Raw genomic sequence first — 19979 nt, forward strand, 5'->3', positions numbered from 1 at the left:
AAAATCAGGTCTTCTTGTTAAGAGAGCCAGTGTGGCATAGTGCTTTGAGTTGTTGAACTATGGAGTTTATCACATGGAGGCACATGGAGCTAAATCCCGTGCAGAAATGGGATTTTAAAATGTACTAAATACCCGCAAATGCTTGGTAGAAAGAGAAATAACGCAAAAATAACCCGAACGCAAAGCCATTATAAAAAAGCCCTTACTATTTTTGGAGTTTCCCCAAAAGTAAAAAGGAGCAAGTTTTGTTGGTTTTCCGTTAGCATTATTTTTGCATTATTTCTCTTTCACGCAAATGTTGTCTTAAAAACAACCCACATTTGCGGGTTTTTTCTACTTTCTGTTTGGGTTAACCCCGAGTGTCATGTGAAAAACAAACTGCAAAAGCGGGTTGTTTTCACTTTAAATCTAGTTTCTATATGGGATTTGTCCTGTGTGATAAACTCCTATGACTCTGGAGAGCAGGGTTTGATTTCCGCGCAGCCATGAAACCCACTGGGGGACCTTGGGCAAGTCTCACCCTCTCAGCCTCAGAGGAAGGCAACAGCAAATCTCCCCTGAACAAATCTTGCTAAGAAACCCCCATGATAAGTTTGTCTTAGGGTCTCCATAAGTCAGAAATGACTTGAAGGCACACAACACAAGAAAGCAATGGGATTATGGCCAATAAGGTCTGATCCATAATGGGAATGACCCTGACCTAGAGACCAGGGAGCCCTGTTCAGTTTGTCATTCATTGGGCAATGTCATGCCCCTTGGAGCTTTCCCTTCTTAGGGTCTTTGCCTTTAAACCAAACTTGGACAATCCTTCATGCACCAATACTTTCAAAGAGATGTTGTCCTTTGACTGCTGCCTAAGTATCACATGTTTTCAAATAGGGTTCCTCTTTCCACTGTCTTGTTCTCCCCCCAGCTGCATCTGCACTGCAGAATTATTGCAGTTTGACACCACTTTAACTGCCATGACTCCATGCTATAGAATTCTGGATTTGAAGTTTGGTTAGATCTCTAGCTTTCTGTGTCAGAGAACTCTGGTGCCACCACAAACTACATATCCCAGGATTCCATAGCACTGAGCCATGGCAGTTAAAGTCGTGTCAGACTGGATTATTTCTGCAGTGTGGATGCAGCCTGTGACTATTGTACTATAGGCATAGTTTGAGGAGAGATGACAATAATGCTTGGGAAAGTAGAAGGTAGGAGGAGGAGAGGGAGGCTGCAATCATAACTTTTTAAGTGGTATATTTTAAAGAATGTATCATTTGAGTGTATTTTTAATGGTTTTATAGTATTGTATTTTAACTGTTGCTTTATGTGTTTTCTCTTTTGAACTGTGTTTTGTATTTTAACATGTTGCATCTTGCCTTGAGCCTTAAGGAGAGGGAGGGAAAGAAACAAAATTGTTGTTGTTGTTATTCCAGATGGATGAACTTAATCAAGAAAGCCATGAGCTGCCCTTACTTTGCAAGGGCTGCTGACAAGAGTGACTTGGAGATCTTTCATTCACTGGGTCATCATAAGTCAAAGTCAACTTGATGCCAATTGACAACAAATGTTTGTAAGGGACCTTAGCTGCAAGATGCCACAGGATTGTGACCGTGATGTACGGTTCTTATTCCCTGATACGGCATCACCAAGGATAGTAGTTCCCTCTGGGTAATTGCAATTCACTGATAAATCAAGCCATCTCAAGACCAAGGGGTGTTTAAGTCAAAGTCCTTTCCTCAACTCTTTTTCTTCTGGCAAAGCGAAGGACAAAAGAACAATATGTTTTTACTCTCTCTGCTGATGCCTGGGATTAATAGTGAGCCTGGGCTGCCTCCTCCCATGCAGATTGATCAGCTGCAAATCAAAAAGTGCTGCACAACCTTGGAAGAGGCCAAACTCTCCCTTATCATTCAGGATCCAGTGGGAACTGACCTCCCAGCTGCAGCCTTGGACCGAGGCCACATTGTCTGCCTGGGGCCCAGTGGACTTCCTTCTGCTCACAGCCACAGCGATGCCTATGAGGATGCACAGCTATGTGAGCATGCTGCCATTTATAAACCCAAATCCTAGTCTTAGTCTCATTTTGGTTTCTGTTGTTCTGTGCTGTCAAGTCAACTGTGATTGAGGGCAACCCTATGAATGAGAGACTGCTAAGATTCATCTATCATCAAATGCCGCTATTCAGCTCTTGCAAACCCAGGGCTGTGGCTTCTTCCTTCCTGAATAAATCCACTTGTAGTATTTGTTGTTGTTGTTATCCACCCTCAAGTAGATCTCGACCTATGGCGACCCTGTAGATGAGACATCTCCAAGACTCCCTATGCTCCACTGCTGTAGTATGGTCTCCCTCTCTTCCTCCTTTTCCTTTTCCTGTAGTATGGTCTTCCTGGGTGACCGTGGGTAGCGAGGAGTGATTTCCATGTTAATCTGTGTATTGTTCTCTTGTTGGATGGCAAGGCTTCAGGGTGGGAGGATATGCAAAGAGAATTAGGGTCTGTTTAATTAGAGATTAATTAAATCTCTAATGGAAATCACTCCTCCCAACCCAGGGTCATACTGTGTGCATGTATGTGTACACACACACATACCCCACTCACTTCCATGCCAGTGTTCTCTGAAGATGCCAGTGACAGATGCTGGCGAAATGTCAGGAACAAACTCTTCTAGAACATAGCCACTTAGCCCGAAAAACCTACCAAAAACTATGGCTGCCAGTCCTGAAAGCCTTCGACTTCACTTTTATTAGTTCTGCTTGTTCGGGATCTGAATCCAGGATCTCAGCTGGGGCCTTGCAGGTGGAGCATAATGCAAAATGTAGTGGGACCTGATCCACTGGATGGTTGCTTCTGCCACTTATGGCAGACAGTTTCTCAATAGTCAGGGGAGGATGTGGACAGAATTTGGCTTCCCTGTTTCATCTTGGACAACAACATCCAAGGATTCTTACTCAAACCAGAAATAATTTCTGTTCTCTTCTTGCTTGGGAAAAAAATTCTCTGTGGACATAAAATAGCCACGGAGTTGAAGGGATCTCCCAAATTCTGGCAAGACCTCTATAGGGTGCAGGGTGCATTTTCAGTACAGTGGGTCCTTGGTATCCACTGGGGTTTGGCTCCAGGACCCCCCATGGATACCAAAATCCATGGATGCTCAAGTCCCATAAAATATAAAGGCATAGTCCAATGGTGTTCCTTATATAAAATGGCAAAATCAAGGTTTGCTTTTGGGGAGATGCTATATAGTGGTGGGGGAATAGGGAGATGAATGTACCACCCTGAGATCCAGGGAAGGGTGCGTTCAGTCCCCAGATCCTATGAGGTTTCCTCCCTCTGAAATAATGGCTCAAGGAAGTTCCCAAAACAAAGGACTCTTCAGGTGGTGACTTTAGCCTCTTTTGTAGGCTTCATGCACCACACTGTCTGCTCCTCTGCATTCTAATCCTTGCATAAAAACCTGTGCATATTAGATGCAGTTCTTGGTTGATTCTCCTATCTTGGCCTGAACTGATGTTTAATAAAATATTACTCTGGCACACTGTGTTGACATTCAAAGATGATACCTATGCCCTCGCTGGACCCAATTAAGAGCCAATGGAGGATTCTCCTCTCCACTGTGAAGGAAAATAATAGCTTCAGGAGACAGATATTCTTTAGGATTTCTGCAAGGAATGAAAGACTTAAATTGCCCCACAGAGTGGCTGTGTCCCTGGCAATGATCAATGTTTCTTTGCTATGCCTTTTTAATAAATAATTCTGCAGATTAAATGCAAAGGTGCATTTGGTGCCATGTGCAGTTTGGTCCTAAGGGCCTCCATTGTATAGCTCAGCCCTTTGAGACCTGATGTTCTCCAGAGGTGTGGGACTACAATGTCCATTACAGGGGGATTATGAGAGTTGTGGTCCAACCTATTTACAGGGTTTCAGAAATGCGGGTATTGATCCTTATCAATCCCAGCAGCTGCTTACTAGTAAGTGGGGGTTTGGAGATCTTGCCAGAATCTACTACCTAGCATTGTAATTCTGTTGCTACATAGTGCACAACTTTTGTATGCTGTGCATTTTTAACTGCAGCTGCCGTTCCACTAGGTGTATCTTTCTTGGGCACCACAATTTAAGAAGGATTTTGACAAGGTAGAGCATGTCCAAAGGGCAAACAAAATGGTGAAAGATCTGGAAACTATAAAGCGCTATGAGGAGAGACTTATGGATCTGGGTATGTTTAGCCTGGAGAAGAGAAGGTTAAGAGGTGAGATGACAGCCCTGTTGAAATATTTGAAGGGATGTCATATTGAGGAGGGAACACACTTGTTTTCTGCTGATCCAGAGACTAGAACACAGCAATGGATCAAAACTACAGGAAAATAGATTCCATCTAAATATTAGGAAGAACTTTCTGACAGTGGAAGATACTTTTTTGGAGGTTTTTAAAAACAGGCTGGATAACCATCTGCCAGGAGTACTTTGGTTGTGTATACCTGCATGGTAGGATTGGGTTGGACTGGATGCCCCTTAGGATCTCCTTGAACTCTAGGATTCTTTGTTGTCATACACACACAAATAAGCAACACAGTCAATACATAACTATATATGTTGTGATTTAATGCTATGCAATCCCAGTGAAGAATCTCAGATCCCATATCAGATCCCAGCACATCCGACCCACTTCCCTTCAGGGAGATCTAACACAATATCCATTGTGAAACAGACCCAACCACTACTACCAATGCAATAGAGGCTGAGCTAGACTCTGCTCACTGCTCCTGATGACCTCCTCTCATTTCTCTGAGCTGTGATGAAAGTAAAAGCAAGCATAAAAATCTATGCATTATGGTTCTCTTTATAAATTTCATGGCAGAAGGTACACTCTGTTGCCCTTTGCAAAAGCGGCACAGGAGACTTTTAAGTCATCTGCACAAATCTGGAAATGCAGAGGCCCACAAGGTGTACTTACAGTGCCTCAAACTTGAGGTGTGATGCTGAGTGTTTGCCTTTGTTTCAGTATGCACAGCCGTTGGGGTGCCTTGATACAGGAGGCTTCAAGGCTGTGTGCGTGAATGTTCCTAAATTGATTTTGTAATTTACTTTTCTAAAGTGAACATTGGCACAAAAGCCCTTCTCCAGCTTTCCTAAGCCACAGGAGTGCACTTAAATAAATATCACTCAAAGGTGATTTAAGCCACATAACAATCGTCTTCTTAAGTCACACCAAAGGTCTGTTTTTCTTGTTTAGCATTGTTATCTCTCCGCAGCAGCAGTGTCCAGCCAAATGGTTCTAGGAAACCTGTGGGGAGGGCTAGCCATATCCAATTGTAAGTCCCTTGTGTTTGGTATACAAAAGATATACTGCCTCTGAATATGGATGATCCATTTAGCTACCCACATCAGTGTCCATTGGTAGTGGAACTTCACAGGAAACTTTAAAGGAGGACAGACAAACAGAGAAATTCAAGCCAGGAATCACACTGGGGTTTGGTGTAGGTGTGTTGTGTGCCTTCAAGTCGTTTCTGACTTATGGCGACCCTATCATGGGATTTTCTTGGCAAGTTTTGTTCAGAGGAGGTTTGCCATTGCTTTCCCCTGAGGTTGAGAGAGTGTGACTTGCCCAAGGTCACACAGTGGGTTTTATGGCCGAGCTGGATTTGAACCCTGGACTCCAGAATTCCAGGCCAACCCTCAAATGCTGGCTCATAATGAGCCATAATGAGGTTTTTAAATACCATAAATATTCAACTATAAGTCGATCTCACGTATAAGTTGAGGGAAGGTTTGGGGGCCAAAATGATGGATTTTGATGTGACCTGTGGATAAGTCGTGAATAAGACTTAGGGTCATGGAACAAAAGGATCTAAAGAACGAAGCAAAGGAAAACAATACCAAAGAACTTATAAAACTGCAGGAGGCATAACTGTTTGTGTTCAAACTGAAGGATGGATGGATGAGAGAACAGAGGAAGGTCAGTGCTTCCAGGACAGATTACTCTTACATTTTGCCAGAGGATGGCTTCCATTTTTATGAGTGTTAAGGTACAGTACTTACATTGACCTGTGGATAAGTCAACTCAAATTTGTTGAGTAAATTTTTTGACTAAAATTTCTAGACTTATACATGAATATATACAGTAGTGAGGTTTTTAAACAGAGGCTGGGTGGCTGTTGGTTGGGAATGCTTGGGTTGTGTATTCCTGCATGGCAGAATGGGATTGGACTGGATGGCCCTGGAAGTCTCTTCCGACTCTATGATTCTATGATGCACATCAGCCCCAATGCACACTGGTCACTTGTACCTTTAATGATTGTGTAGAAGAGGGGATTTCAGCAGATATTGGAATCATAGCACCATATTGTCTATTCCATTCTCAAACAGCTCTTAGAATCAAGATGTTCTTCCTGATCTTTAGGTGGAATCCCTTTTCTTGTACTGGTTGAGTTTCCCTTATCTGAAATTGGGACCAGAATTATTTGGGATTTCAGATTTTTTCAGATTTTGGAATATTTGTATATACATAGTGTGATATCTTGGAGATGGGACCCACGTCTAAACATGAGATTCATTTATGTTTCATATACACATAGCCTGAAGGTAATGTTATAAACAATTTTTTAAATAACTTTGTGCATGTGACAAAGTTTGGGCACATCAGAACCATCATAAAGCAACCTTAATTTGAATCCAGTGGTTCCTGGTCTGGTCTCTGGAGCAGAAGAAAACAAGCTTGTTCCATCTTATCTCTTCAGCTATTTAAAGATGGTTGTCATGTCACCTCTCAGTCTTTCCTTCTCCAAGCTAAACATTCCCAGCTCCTTCAGTCCTTTCTCATAAGGCTGGCTGGCTTGTCATGCAGCCAAGTATCAAGCTACAGCCTTCTTCTACACAGCCATTAAAGGTACAGGAGTTCTCTCCAATTTTCACCTGGCAACGCTAGTACAAAAGCAGGGAACCATACCTGCAGACGTAGTTCCCTTTGCAGGAATCCAGCGGGGCCAAGCAGTTGGGTTTCTCCTTGGCTTCGTATGAACAGGCTGGGACGATGGTCTGCCTGCGTCGCTCTGCGCAGGCCGTGTCCTCACAGGGGCAGAAGAGCAGCTCGTGGGTGTATTCGGGGGGCACTCGGTCAAAGAACTTCCGCAAGGCCTTGTGGCATTTGGAGCGGTTACAGGTGTCCGCCCGGGCCACCCGCCGGATGCAGGAGGAGACATACTCCGTCCGGAGACGCTGGCACATTTCGTCCACGTTGCATGCCTTGGCAGCATCCAAGCAACGGTTCACCTGCGTCACCTCATTTTCAGAGCCTACAGAGGAGAAGAGAGGGGCCAAAAAGATACCATTTTAAGGCAGAGCTTGGAAAGTTACTTCTTAAAGGTAATTTGTTTCCATTGGTCAATATAGACTGGTACGCTACATCCCTGAGAGGAGCATAATGCTCTGCTTGTGCAGTTTCATGCTTTCAATGAGTGATTCTTGTTATTCTTTTAATGAGTGATGTTATAATACAGTAGTGTACTAGTTTTATCCTATTTCAATATACACTTTTGTATGTTTGTAATTGTAGTGTTTTAATTTGTAAGCTGCTTTGTGTGCCAAATTTTTTGGGGGAAAAGATTAATAATAATAATAATAATAATAATAATAATAATAATAATAATAATGTAATGCTCCCTACTGTGGAAGGAAGTTTTCTCTGGCAGCAATGGTAGGGGCATTGCGTAATACAGATATTGAACACCATATATACTTGACTGTAAGTCGACCTCATGCATAAGTCGAGGGCAAGTTTTGGGTCAAAATGATGGATTTTGATATGACCCATAGATAAGTCGAGGGTAAAATCTAGGGGCATGTAATAAAGGATCTAAACGATGATGCAAAGGAAAACAATGCCAAAGAACTTACAAAATTCTACATATATACAGTCTCTACATTGACCGGTGGATAAGTCGACTCAGGTTTTTTGGGTCAATTTTTGACTAAAATTTCTAGACTTATACATGAGTATATTCAGTACCTTATTTTACAACTTCCAAAAAGATGTATACCAGAGATTGCTGGAAATGGCAACTTCCAACTCCTTGCTGCAAAAATGATGCTGGATGGTGCCTGGAACACCACCATCCAACAGCTTGGGGTGCATGAAACTATGTGGATGCAGCATTATGCTCTGCTTTGTTAATCCAGAATGTTAGGCATTTTCTCTGCAAAAAGACATGCTTTTTGCATTGAGCAAAGTTCAGATGAATATTAACTGAACAGCCAAGAATTTTATATCAACCTCAGAGCTGCCTCTGTTGTTGCTGATGGGTTTTTCTGAGTTTGGGGAAATAATGAATATTCTTTCCAACCCTTGTTCTCACCTACTGCAAAATTATTTCAAGAAAGTTGAAGGTTGTTTCTATAATTTATCATTTTTGTGGGTCCAAGGGCTATTTTTCTGCTTCTTTCCTGCTTCTTGGAGTCTTGGAGGGATGGCACGGACTTCCAAAAATGTACTCCCACTAAAAAACCCCCAGAAGTGTCTGGAAGCCAAGATGATACATCAGAGACACTTAGTGTAATTTTACACTCATGGAATTATGTGATGATTATGTCTTACTGAATTACAAAGCTGCACAACTGAATGTGCTAAGAAAAGTTAAATGACCATTGCAATGAGCAATGCATATCTGCATGTGCAAAGTGCAATCCACAATGCACATCTGCATGTACGATGCACACTGGCAATGCATGCACAACTCTCCTTCCACAATGTGCAAATGAATATGGACTGTAACAATGGCCAAAGAGTCCAACCTCTTCTGTAGGAGAAGTTATAGATGTCTAAGTCACTAACAGGATGCCAACATGAGCACTTTTTAAAATGTTAATTTCCACCAGGTGGGACTGAGGCCTGAAGTCTATTTATAAAAAGATGCTTCGCAGAAAAAGCAATCGAACCCCCACCTTATTTTGGCCAGAAAAAAAAAGCATGGTCTGGAGAACTTGGAGAAGACAAGGCCTGACAAAGCACCTTTGGATCCACATCTGGCCCCTGGACCACATTCTTCCTCACTCCTGTTCTAAGTGGAAAAAACGTGTCCAGGCCAAACAGAGACAGAAGATCATTTGTACTTACCTGCAGTGATGGAAGCTAATCGGACGTAGTCAAAGCCCCTCACAAATGGTTCATATGGGGAACTCTCCATGACATTCATGCCTAATGAAAAAGAGAAAGAGGTGTAACTCCAGCAGGGTAAATCTCTCTCCCTCCTCCTCTTCCTCCTCTTTGTTTTTTATTCCTCCTGCTCTTCCTTTTCTTCCAGCTCTTCTTACTCCTCTCTCATACCTCTTCCTCCTTCCCCTCCTCTTCTTCTTTTTCTTATTCATCCTTCTCCTGCTCTTCTTCCTACTCCCACTTCTCCTCTTCCCTTCCCTTCCCTTACTTATTTTTCTTATTCCTTCTTCTCCTCCTCTTCTTTCTCCTTCTCTTCTTCTCCCTTCTCTTTTGCCTACCTCCTTCTCGTCGTCTTCCCCCTCCTTTTCTTATAGAATCATAGAAGAATAGAGTTGGAAGAGACCGTAAGGGCCATTCAAACCCCATTCTGCCCTAAATCAAAGCATCCCGACAGATGGCCATCCAGCCTCCGTTTGAAGACCTCCAAGGAAGGAGACTCCACTAAACTCTGGGGGAGTTTGTTCCACTGTCGAACAGCCCTTACTGTCAGGAAGTTCCTCCTAATGTTGAGGTGGAATCTCTTTTCCTGGAGCTTGCATCCATTGCTCCGGGTCCTAGTCTCTGGAGCAGCAGAAAACAAGCTTGCTCCCTCCTCAATATGACATCCCTTCAAATATTTAAACAGGGCTATCATATCTTAACCTTCTTTTCTCCAGGCTAAACATCCCCAGCTCCCTGAGTCGTTCCTCATAGGGCATGGTTTCCAGACCCTTCACCATTTTAGTCGCCCTCCTCCTGTTCTTCTAATTCTCATTCTTTCTCCTCTACCACCTTCTTTTCTTCCTCTTCTTCCTCCTCTCTCATCTCTTTTCCTCCTTCTCCCCCACCTCCTTCTACTTTTCTTATCTTTCTCTTGCTCTTATTCCCCTTCCTCTTTGTCTTCTACATCCTCCTTTCTAATGCTGCTCTTCTTTCTCTCTCCTCTTCTTCCTTCCTTCCTCCTCCTTTCCTTCCTCCTGCCTCTTTCTACCTTTTCCTTCACCTGCCTCCTCTTGTGCTTAATATACCTTTGGAAATCTGCTTTTTTAAACCAGGGAAGCAAGCAAATTAACTACATACAATTCCAGGCTTATCTGTGATGGAATTAAATAGAAGATGAAGAAAATCCAAAATTGCAAGACAAACAAATGTTACAATAAAGCTGACACAGAATATATTTTTGGGCAGAAACTTATTCCAACTTATTCCATTCATACGATGTTTTTGTCACTATGCATTTACCCAAGTTTCCTATTTACCTGTAATGTAAATTCAAAATACAAATATAGACACAAATGCTTCATTTATTTACTTTACCTGTAGGGTTTTTAAACATTTATTTACAACAAAAATATTTTTAAAATATTTATAAGAAAATGTCCAAGGCAACTTAAAACTATAAAGCAAAAGTCTTTAAAAACCACCAGCTAAGTAGCATTCTGTCTCCCTATTTGTTCAACATGGTTGCAGAAAATATCATACAAAGAGCAGGTTTAAACTCAGAGGAAGGAGGAAAGAAATCGGTGGAAGGAACATAAAAAATGTAATATATGAGGGCGGCAGCATGCTACTAGCGGAAAACACCATAAAAATGGAGCAATTACTAAAGAAAGCTAAAGAAGAAAGTGGAAAGACAGGGTTACACAGAGGAGCTACAACAAGCACAGAGGAGCTACATAAATTCAACCTAGATAATGAGGAAATTGAAATAGCCCAAGGTTTCCCGTTCCTTGGATCAAATATTGATCAACAGAGACTACACTCAAGAAATCAGAAGAAGATTAGGAATGGGAATGGCAGCAAGGAAAGAACCAGTCAAGATCCCAAAGGGTAAAAACCTACAACTGAGTACTAAAGTTAGGATTGTCCAAGGTGTTGTATTTCCCATCACCTCGTATGGATGTGAGAGCAAGACAGCAAAGAAAGCAGATAAGAAAAAAATAAACTCATTGGAGATGTAGTGCTGGAGAAGAGTGCTGAGGATACCCTGGATGGCCAAGAAGAGAAGCAAATGGGTCCCTGAACAGATCAAGCCTGAAATCTCCCTGGAAGCCAAGATGATCAAATTGAGGCTGTCCTACTTTGGCCACATCATGAGAAGGCATGAGTCATTAGAAAAGACAAGAATGCTAGGAAAGGTGGAGGAAAGTAGGAAGAGAAGAAGACCCTATGCCAGATGAATGGACTCTATTAAAGAGGACATGGCTATGAATTTGCAGGACTTCAGCAGAGCAATGGAGGAGAGAGAGTCTTGGAGATGTTTCGCCACGGATCAAGATTGACTCGAAGGTGGTTAACAACAACAATAAGCTTAGATCCTACACTGTGCTTGTGCAGTGTGTAAATCTAAACATGTGCATTTAAGTGTGGTTATGCTATGCCAGCTCTTGCACTATATACAATGTGCCCTTGGTATTCACCAGGGTTTGGTGCATAGGTTCGGCCTATATCTCTGGAGACCAGGGTTTGATTCCCAGTTTGGCCATGAAACCCATAAGTTACCTGCCATTACTTCCCTTTTGTGAGAACAAAGATATCACTAAAGGTGCATCTATACTGTAGAAATTAGGTTTTTTGGTGTTTTTTCGGGCTATGTGGCCGTGTGCTAGAAGAGTTTGTTCCTGACATTTTGCCAGCATTTGTGGCTTGCGTCTTCAGAGAATGCCAGCATACAAGTGAGAGAGGTATATAATATACTGTGTGACTCTGGATTGGGAAGAGTGATTTACATTGTTGTTGAATGGCAAGGCCTCAGGGTGGGAGGATATGCAAAGAGGATTAGCGTCTGCTTAAATGGTGATCATTGTCTGCTGGGAAAACCCGGACAATTTCCATTTGCTAGGTCTTGATTTTAGTGTTTTTTTCAGGACTTGTAGCCAAACTTTGGGCCGGTACACATCGCCATAAAGCAGCGTGCTCCTGGTGATACTAGGGTTAGGGAGCGTGCACCAACCCCTAGTACATGTGGGGGGTGCCACTGTTACGTGGCACCATCCGCATGCCGTGTGTAACAACATCACATGTGCGCCACATCCATGTCTGCACCGAAACAGAGCTCCTTTTTCGGCCACTGCATCATTGGCATGGCAACCAAGCAGCTGCGCCAACGATGCAGAGGAGAACGGGGCCATGGTGGCCACCCCTTTCTCTGCTTTAGCATCGGGGTGCCTTGGGTGCCTAAGGCTCAAGGGCACCCCTTTTTCAGGCCAAAGAGAAGCAGCATTTTGCCACTTCTCTTTGGCTTGGAAAAATGCTGGCTTGGGGCCGCAGGGCTGCTGGTGAGGTTGCCCTGGCCCAATCCAGCGCGAAAAGGGGCAGGTGCAAGTCGCCCCTTTGAGGTGGTCTGTACCAGGCCTTAGTTAACTTTCAGGGTTTCTTCTTTCCTGTTTGTCCAGGTGCTATTTGGTTTCAATGGCTTCCCTGTGCATTCTGACCTGATAGTTGTTGGCATGGTCCAGGATTTCAGTGTTTTCAAACAGCGCTTTATGCCCTGGATGGTTTATAACATGTTCTGCTACTGCTGATTTTCCTGGCTGACCCAGTCTGCAGTGTCTGTCATGTTCCTTGATTTGTGTTTGAACACTGCATTTGGTGGTCCCTATGTAGACTTATCTGCAGCTGCACCGTCTGCGGTCAACTCCTGCAGCTGCAAGAGGGTCCCTCCTGTCCTTCACTGAGCGAAGCATTTGCTTGATTTTCTTGGTCGGTTTATAGGTCATTTGGAGGTTGGGTTTCCTCACCAGTGTCCTTATTCTGTCTGTGACTCCTTTAATGTATGGTAGAAATTCCTTCCCTTTGGGCAGTTGCTTGTCTTCACTCCTCTGGGGTTTTTTTGGGGGGCGGTCTGGCAGCTGATACCAGAGCGCATGTGGTTGATACCAGAGAGCCAATGTGGCACAGTGGTTTGACTGTTGGACTACAACTCTGGAGACCAGCTCAGCCATATAAACCCACTGTGTAACCTGGGCAAGTCACACTCTCTCAGCCTCAGGCGAAGGCAATGGTCAACGTCCTCTGAACAAATCTTGCCAAGAAACCCCATGATAGGTTTTATTATTATTATTTTTATTATTATTGCAAAATATTTTTTGGAATGCTTTTTGCCTGTGACCCGCCTTGGGTCCCTTGTGGGAGAAAGGCGAAATGTTATTTATTTATGAAATAAATAAACAATAATAAATAATAATTAAACTTAGTAGGCTTATAATGATTTTGTGTTTTTAGCTTGTTATATTGATGTGATATTTTTAATTGTGCTTTTTTTTAACAGCATCATTTGCGAACTGCTGCCTTGGGACCAATTTAGGAGAAAGGCAGCAGAGAAAAAAATAATATATATATATATATATATATATATATATATATATATATATATATTTTGCAGAACTCTGCTTAAGCAACTGTGACCTGAAAATGACATTACAGATGGTCAAAAAAGGACAATTGCACACATAAGGAACTTCAGTGGACACAAAACACGAAGGGGATGCCAGCTAAGATTTTTTAAAACAAGAATAAGTATGGTTTTAAGACATTAAAGAAACAACTAAGAAGGATAGCAGAGTTGCGCTGATTGTAAGAAAACCAGGGCTAGGAAATGTAAGGCCCTCCAGCTGTTGGACAGCAACTCCCATCAGCCTTCGCTGAAGGTGAGGGATGATGGGCATGGCAGTCCATCAACATCTGGAAAGTCAAATGTTTCACAAGTTTTGCAATTAACTAATCCGACGAACTACTGATATAATAAATGGAACCACAAGACCGTAACATTAAAAGGTCTTGATAAATAAAAAGGTGGTTGCCTGGCGCTGAAATAACTTCGGAGACATTTTCTATGAGGAGTTTTAGGAAGGCATGTGTCAGTTGTTCCATCATGCTGACCACTTTGAGCATTCTTTCCCAGAAACCTTTGATTAATAATGATAATGATAATGATAATAATAATAATAATAATTCTTACCTGCCTTGCCAAATAGCAATCTTATGCAATCTTGGATATTACATATTTTTATCTTTAGTGCAAAGCTGGTTCAGCCTTGGAAGTATCCATACCATTTATTTATTGCAATTCATCCTTGTCCAGTTAAATGTGAACATGGAGAGTAAGCGATTAGAACAACTATCGTTAACTAGCTAGTTAGAATTTAGAATTTATCAGGTAAAAACAGCTTGTGAGTAATTGAAGGCATACATCCAAGGAAGTGCAAGTAGTACAGATTAAAGTACAGATTATTATTATTATTATTATTATTATTATTATTATTAACCAGAATTCTTTATCATGGTGAATATTATGCAACTTTACCAATATGTAACTAAGTAGAAGCGGGAATAAGAAACTTTGACGGAGCCTTACTGCATGGGGAAAGAAATCCAAAATGGAGCAAGAGAGCAGCCTCTCTGCATTACAGTGTCATACTTCCATTCTCATTCCTGGAGGAGACGGTCATAAAAGTGTGCCTTTTGTTGAACAGATTTTTCCAGTGCGACAAAAGACATGTTTTTATAACCGTCTCCTTCAGAAAGTGAATGGAAGAGATAGGATGCCATGTGGAGAATCACAAAGTCGCTACTCTCCTTCTCCATTTTGGATTTATTTTCTTATGGGATAAAGCTCATGCTGTTGTTGTGTGCCTTTAAGTCATTTCTGATTTCTGGCGACCCTAAGGCAAACGTATAATGGGATTTACCTTGGCAAGATTTGTTCAGAGGACATTTGTCATGGTCGTCTTCTGAGGCTGAGAGCATGTGACTTGCCCAAGGTGACACAGGAGGTTTCCATAGCCAAGTTGGGGTTCGAACCTTGGTCTACATTTGGGAAGAATTTGTTGGAATATTGTAATACTCAATTAACCACAACTTCCCATAGAGCATTTACTGCCGTAGCCCCTAAAATTATGGAATAGTCTACCGGAGGAGATCCATCTTATTACCACCTTAGATGCCTTAAGAAGGCACTTAAAACGGATCTCTTCCAGCGTTCTTATTCATCAGCTTTTGTATAGAGATGATGTTTAAGGCTCCACCCCAATTATGATGGTATATGATTTGACAATTAAATGTTTTAAAGAACTAATAGGGATGTGTAATTCAGTATTAGTATTTTATTAATTGTTTGGATTGCATTGTATTATTTTAATGATGTAACCCTGCTTCAATCCTTGGAAGAGGTGGGATATATAAATAAAAATTATTATTATTATTATTATTATTATTATTATTATTATTGAAAGTAGGAAGCACTCATGGAATAACTATATACTTGTAGAGCAAGAATCTGATTTGTAAATTTTAATAATGAAATTAATAAAAATAATATATATATATATATATATATATATATATATATATATACACACACACACACACTAACACATGGTACAGACCGCCCCAAAGGGGTGGCTTGCACCTGCCACTTTTCGCGGTGGATTGGGGCCAGGGCAGCCTCACCTCACCGGCAGCCCTGTGGCCCTAATCCGCTCTTTTTCCAGGCCAAAGAGAAGCGGCAACATGCTGCTTCTCTTCGGCCTGGAAAAGGGGAGCCCTTGCGCCTTAGGCTCCTCAGGCGCCAATGCCACCCTGGCACTAAAGAGGAGAAAGGGGTGGCCGCTGCAACCCCTTTCTTATTTGCATTGTTGGCGCGGCCGTTTGATTGCCACGCCAGCGATGCTGGGGCCCAAAAGGAACTCCGTTTCGGAGCTCCTTTCTGCGCCTCCGCCAGGTCACCATAAGCGACCTTATGGTCACTGCACTGTTTGGATGTGGCGCGTGCATGATGTCATTGTCACGTAATGATGGCACCCCCCACATGTACTAGGGTCAGGGAGTGTGCAGTTGGTGCGCACTCCCTAACTCTAGTATCACCAGAAGCATGCTACTTTATGGGGGTATGTACCAGCCCCAAGATACCAAACACCAATGGTCTTTAACACTTTGCTGGGTACTCAGAAATAGATCTGAAAGCAATGAAGTTGACTTCTGTGTTTGTCCCTTCAGGTCGCCTACCAAGTTACGGCCAGCCCATGAATTTCATAGGGTTTTCTTAAGCAAGGAATACTGACTTAGAAATGGCTAAATATGTGCCTGTTGACCAGAGGTGGAGCACATTGTTGCACCAATTTAGATTCCAAACAGTTTTCTAAGGCAGCCCCATACAAACATGTTGTAGTAGTCCAGTTTGGAGGTTATGGAAGCATGGACAACATTCAGTATGCTATCGATGTCTGTCAGGACCAAGTTATAGTTGCCACATTATTGTTAGCAGTGGAGTGGAGAGGCTGAATTCTAGAGAAGGAACCTGGATGCATTTTTTAAAAAGCTTATTGCAAGATTGATTTCTCAGTCTTTGCTTTTATAGGATTTCCCCCCACTTTTGGAGAGCGTGCTTTCTCTGACTTCTATTTTATCTCTTCTCCTGCACAAAAACCAGGGGCAGAGCTATTTTGAACAATAAGTGATTTACCATCCTCCGTTTTCTAAAGCAGTAAAAAACGTGTCATTTATACACACACACACCCAAGTAAGAAAGGGAAGGGGAAAAAATCTATAATTGCTCAAATAAATGCATATTGCTACAGTAGGCTGCCATAGAGAGAGGAAAAAGATATACCAAAACCACAGAGAAGCTCTGCAGGGTTGTAAATCAACATGTTTTTAATGCTTATATCAACAAATCACTAGTCGCCTTTCTTTGGGAAATAAGTGATGCACCCAAGGGGGGTGAAACGGATTAAAATCAATGCTTGGAAATGAAGGCTTTCTGCCCTGTGAGCTAAGTAATGAAGCCTTTGCTTCCTCATAAAAAAGAGCACCTTAACTGGACATCTACTTGATCTCTGGAACTCAGTCACAAAATATGGGGATGGCTGCCACTAGTCTAGGTAATTTTAAAGGAGGTTTAGATACATTAAAAGAAGATGAGAAAGAGAAGTTGAGAAGGAAGGTCTATCTGTGACAAACCTGCCAACAGCACCCAAAGGCTGATTGCTACACAGCTGATAGCAGATGCCAGAGCTAATGGCCAAGCAAAGTCACACTGCAGCTTACAGTTCAGCACTTAGTTTACTTTAGTAAACACAAGCTCCAGCAAGAGAGTTCACCAAGATCCAGGTCAGGTACGTGGCATCCAGAGTCAACAAACACAGTCCAGGTCAAGCATCAGAGTTCAGAAACACAATGGGGAGCAAGGTAGGTCAGATACTCTCCAACAACTCTTGGAGGGCAGGGCTGGAAATTTATAGATCAGCCACTCAACGCAGGTGCTGCTTAATTACTTGAGGCTTCCTATAAATCCTTTGAGAACTCCTCAAGCCCCTCCCTTGGTTGTCTCTGTTCAGTGAAGGTAGGTATGGGTAAGCTGTTTTCTGGATCTGAATGGGCAGGACCCTCTGCCAGAGCTGGGACTGCACTCTGGTCTGTCTCTGAGACATGTGGCTCTGGAATCTCCACCTGATGTGGTTCAGCAGCAGATCTTAGTAGGTCTACAGCTTCAGTCTCCAAGTCAGACTCCATGTTCAGGTTCTGGAAGCAGGGCCTGACAGGTTTCTATTTCCAGCCCCTGCAATCGTCATCAAATCTCTTGCATTTTACCTGTGGCTTCTTCCAAGAGTGCCAATCTCATTCCCATCCTCTTATTCAAGCATGCCACTATATGCTGACCACAGCAGATGACCACTGGAAGAGTGAAGACCCACTGAGATTATTGCTCCTGGCCATCCCAAGAGTTGCTGGCCATCCCCCTTTGCTAGCCAAGGCACTTCTGCCACCCATCGATCGCAGCTGCTGCTGAGGGTGAGTGCTGCTGCCCCCAGGCAGTCCCTTCCATGTCCAGCAGGGCCAGAAGTGGCTGATGGCAAGGGCTGAATTCTGAGTCTGGTAGGGCTGCTTTCTGGATATCACTTCCCTTTCCTGACTGTCCAGCAGCTATGGCAGACCCAGAATGGGTTGTTGGGTGGTGGCAGCAACATCCCATCCCCACAATGGCAGATGTAGTCTGGCTGGCAGAGATGGGCATCTGCAGTGTGTGCCAGTGGGGGTGACAGCATGAGTTAGCACACTGCGGTGACACCAACCCTAGCAATAGCAATAGCCAGTGGCATACTTGGGGCTGGTGTCACCCAGTGTGGTCAGTCATGGAGGGGAGGACTTATGGGGGTGGGACTTTTAGTGTAAGACTTCTGGCACATGCAAGAGCATGTGTGTGTGTGACTGGAAATAACCGTGTGCCCCCAGCGAGAAGCCACAGTGCCTCAGGTGCCGCCATGCAGGATCTAGGCAGCCTGAAAAGGCCCCGTGCAAGGCCGGAGAGCCAGCCTGGTGTCACCCCCCTTCTGGGGTGAAACCCAGTGCGGTCCACACACCCCTACCCGCGTCCCCCAATGGTGCTACGGGCAACAGCATTTACATTTCTATACTGCTTCATAGTGAACCCAGCACTCTCTAAGCAATCTGTAAGCCAATTGCCCCCAACAGCTGGGGACTCATTTTATTGAGCTGGGAAAGGATGGATGGCTGAGTCAACCTTGGAGCCCTGGGATCAAACTCACAACCTTGTGGTTGCAGGACTGGCATTTAACCACTGTGCCACTAGGGCTGCCTAGCGATGCCAGGCTCTTACCCACTCTGGGGCTCCCAATCTTATTCCCTCTTGCCTCAAGGGTGGGCTTGCTAAAAACAGAGTGACCAGACACCCTCCTTTCCCAGGACATGTCCTAACCTTCCACCTTTGTTCCAGGAGGAATTCCAAAATCTCCTCCCTTTTGATGACTAAGAAGCACGAATTTACATTTATATAAATGCATACAAAATATTTATATGCCCCTTGCAAAATGGGTGAATTTCAAAGAAAATAATAATGATAATATTCTGAAAACCCCATATTATAAAACACTACAGGTATTTAGCCATGGGGACCATAACCGCAAAGGAGGACAAGGCAAGAAAAATCCAAGAAAAAATGTGGGATGTTACAAAATGAAAACTAAAAAAACACTCATACAGTTTTTTAGTATTATTTTGCAACGTTCTACATTATTTTTCTGGAAAGGCCTTCATTTTGCGGTGCCTTGTCCTTCTTTGCGGGAATGACATCTGGTCACCTGGGCTAATCATCTTTTAGTATTTTATAATATGGAGCTTTCAGGATATCATTATTATTTTGCTTTGAAATTCACTAACATTTGCAATGGGCATCAAAAGCCATCAACACATAATGATACCACGAAGAAGGACAAAAACATATGGAACTTAGCCAGGTTCTGGCTGCTTTCTAGACCACCAGATCCAGTAATCCAGACCAGTTTCCCCCTCCTCTTGTCAGTTAAGCTGACTTGCTTTCTTACCCAGGCTGGTGATTTTCTTTTTCCTGATGCCTTTTCATTATGTTCTGATCTGTTTTATGTTTTAATTAACCTACGCAATGTTTTTGATGTACAGGTATACACCTCAGTTAATGAAGTAGATGCGTTTGGGGGCATTACGTCTTGAACAGGGAAATTGGCACCAGAGGCAGAAATTGCACGGAAAGCATAAAGAGAGCTTTCTGCATCAGAAAAGAGGAGCAGTTGGAGACGCTGCAACAAATGTTTTATCCAAAGCTAACAATGTGCACATGTGAAATGAAAGAAGCAGGTCAAGTCAGCCTTGCATAAGTAAACAACAATGTTTTGTACCATCTCAATGCCATCCGAAAGCTTCTTCCTTAATGAAGCTAGAGATGATTTTCTCCCCTTTCATCAGCCTCCACTTTTCTTTTCATTTCCATTTTGGTGGCCATACTTATAGCTCTATGCTTTTTGACATGCTGGGAA

At 42.9% G+C, this 19979-nt stretch overlaps 1 protein-coding gene across 1 annotated transcript in view; it reads right to left on the reverse strand.

Annotated features, from left to right (window-relative positions):
- The window catches only part of LOC149313276 (GDNF family receptor alpha-4-like), a 165152-nt gene that overhangs the window by 22462 nt on the left and 122711 nt on the right, over positions 1-19979 (reverse strand). The window contains exons 3-4 of the mRNA XM_089526398.1: positions 9094-9174; positions 6931-7276 (exon numbers count right to left, since the gene is read on the reverse strand). Of these exons, the coding sequence (XP_089382524.1) occupies positions 6931-7276; positions 9094-9174 (427 nt within the window). The remainder of the gene's footprint in view (positions 1-6930; positions 7277-9093; positions 9175-19979) is intronic.

Source organism: Sceloporus occidentalis, unplaced genomic scaffold (genome assembly GCF_023333645.1).
Source record: "Sceloporus occidentalis isolate IW3139 unplaced genomic scaffold, rSceOcc1.0.p SCAF_5, whole genome shotgun sequence".
NCBI classification, from domain to species: Eukaryota; Metazoa; Chordata; class Lepidosauria; order Squamata; family Phrynosomatidae; genus Sceloporus; species Sceloporus occidentalis.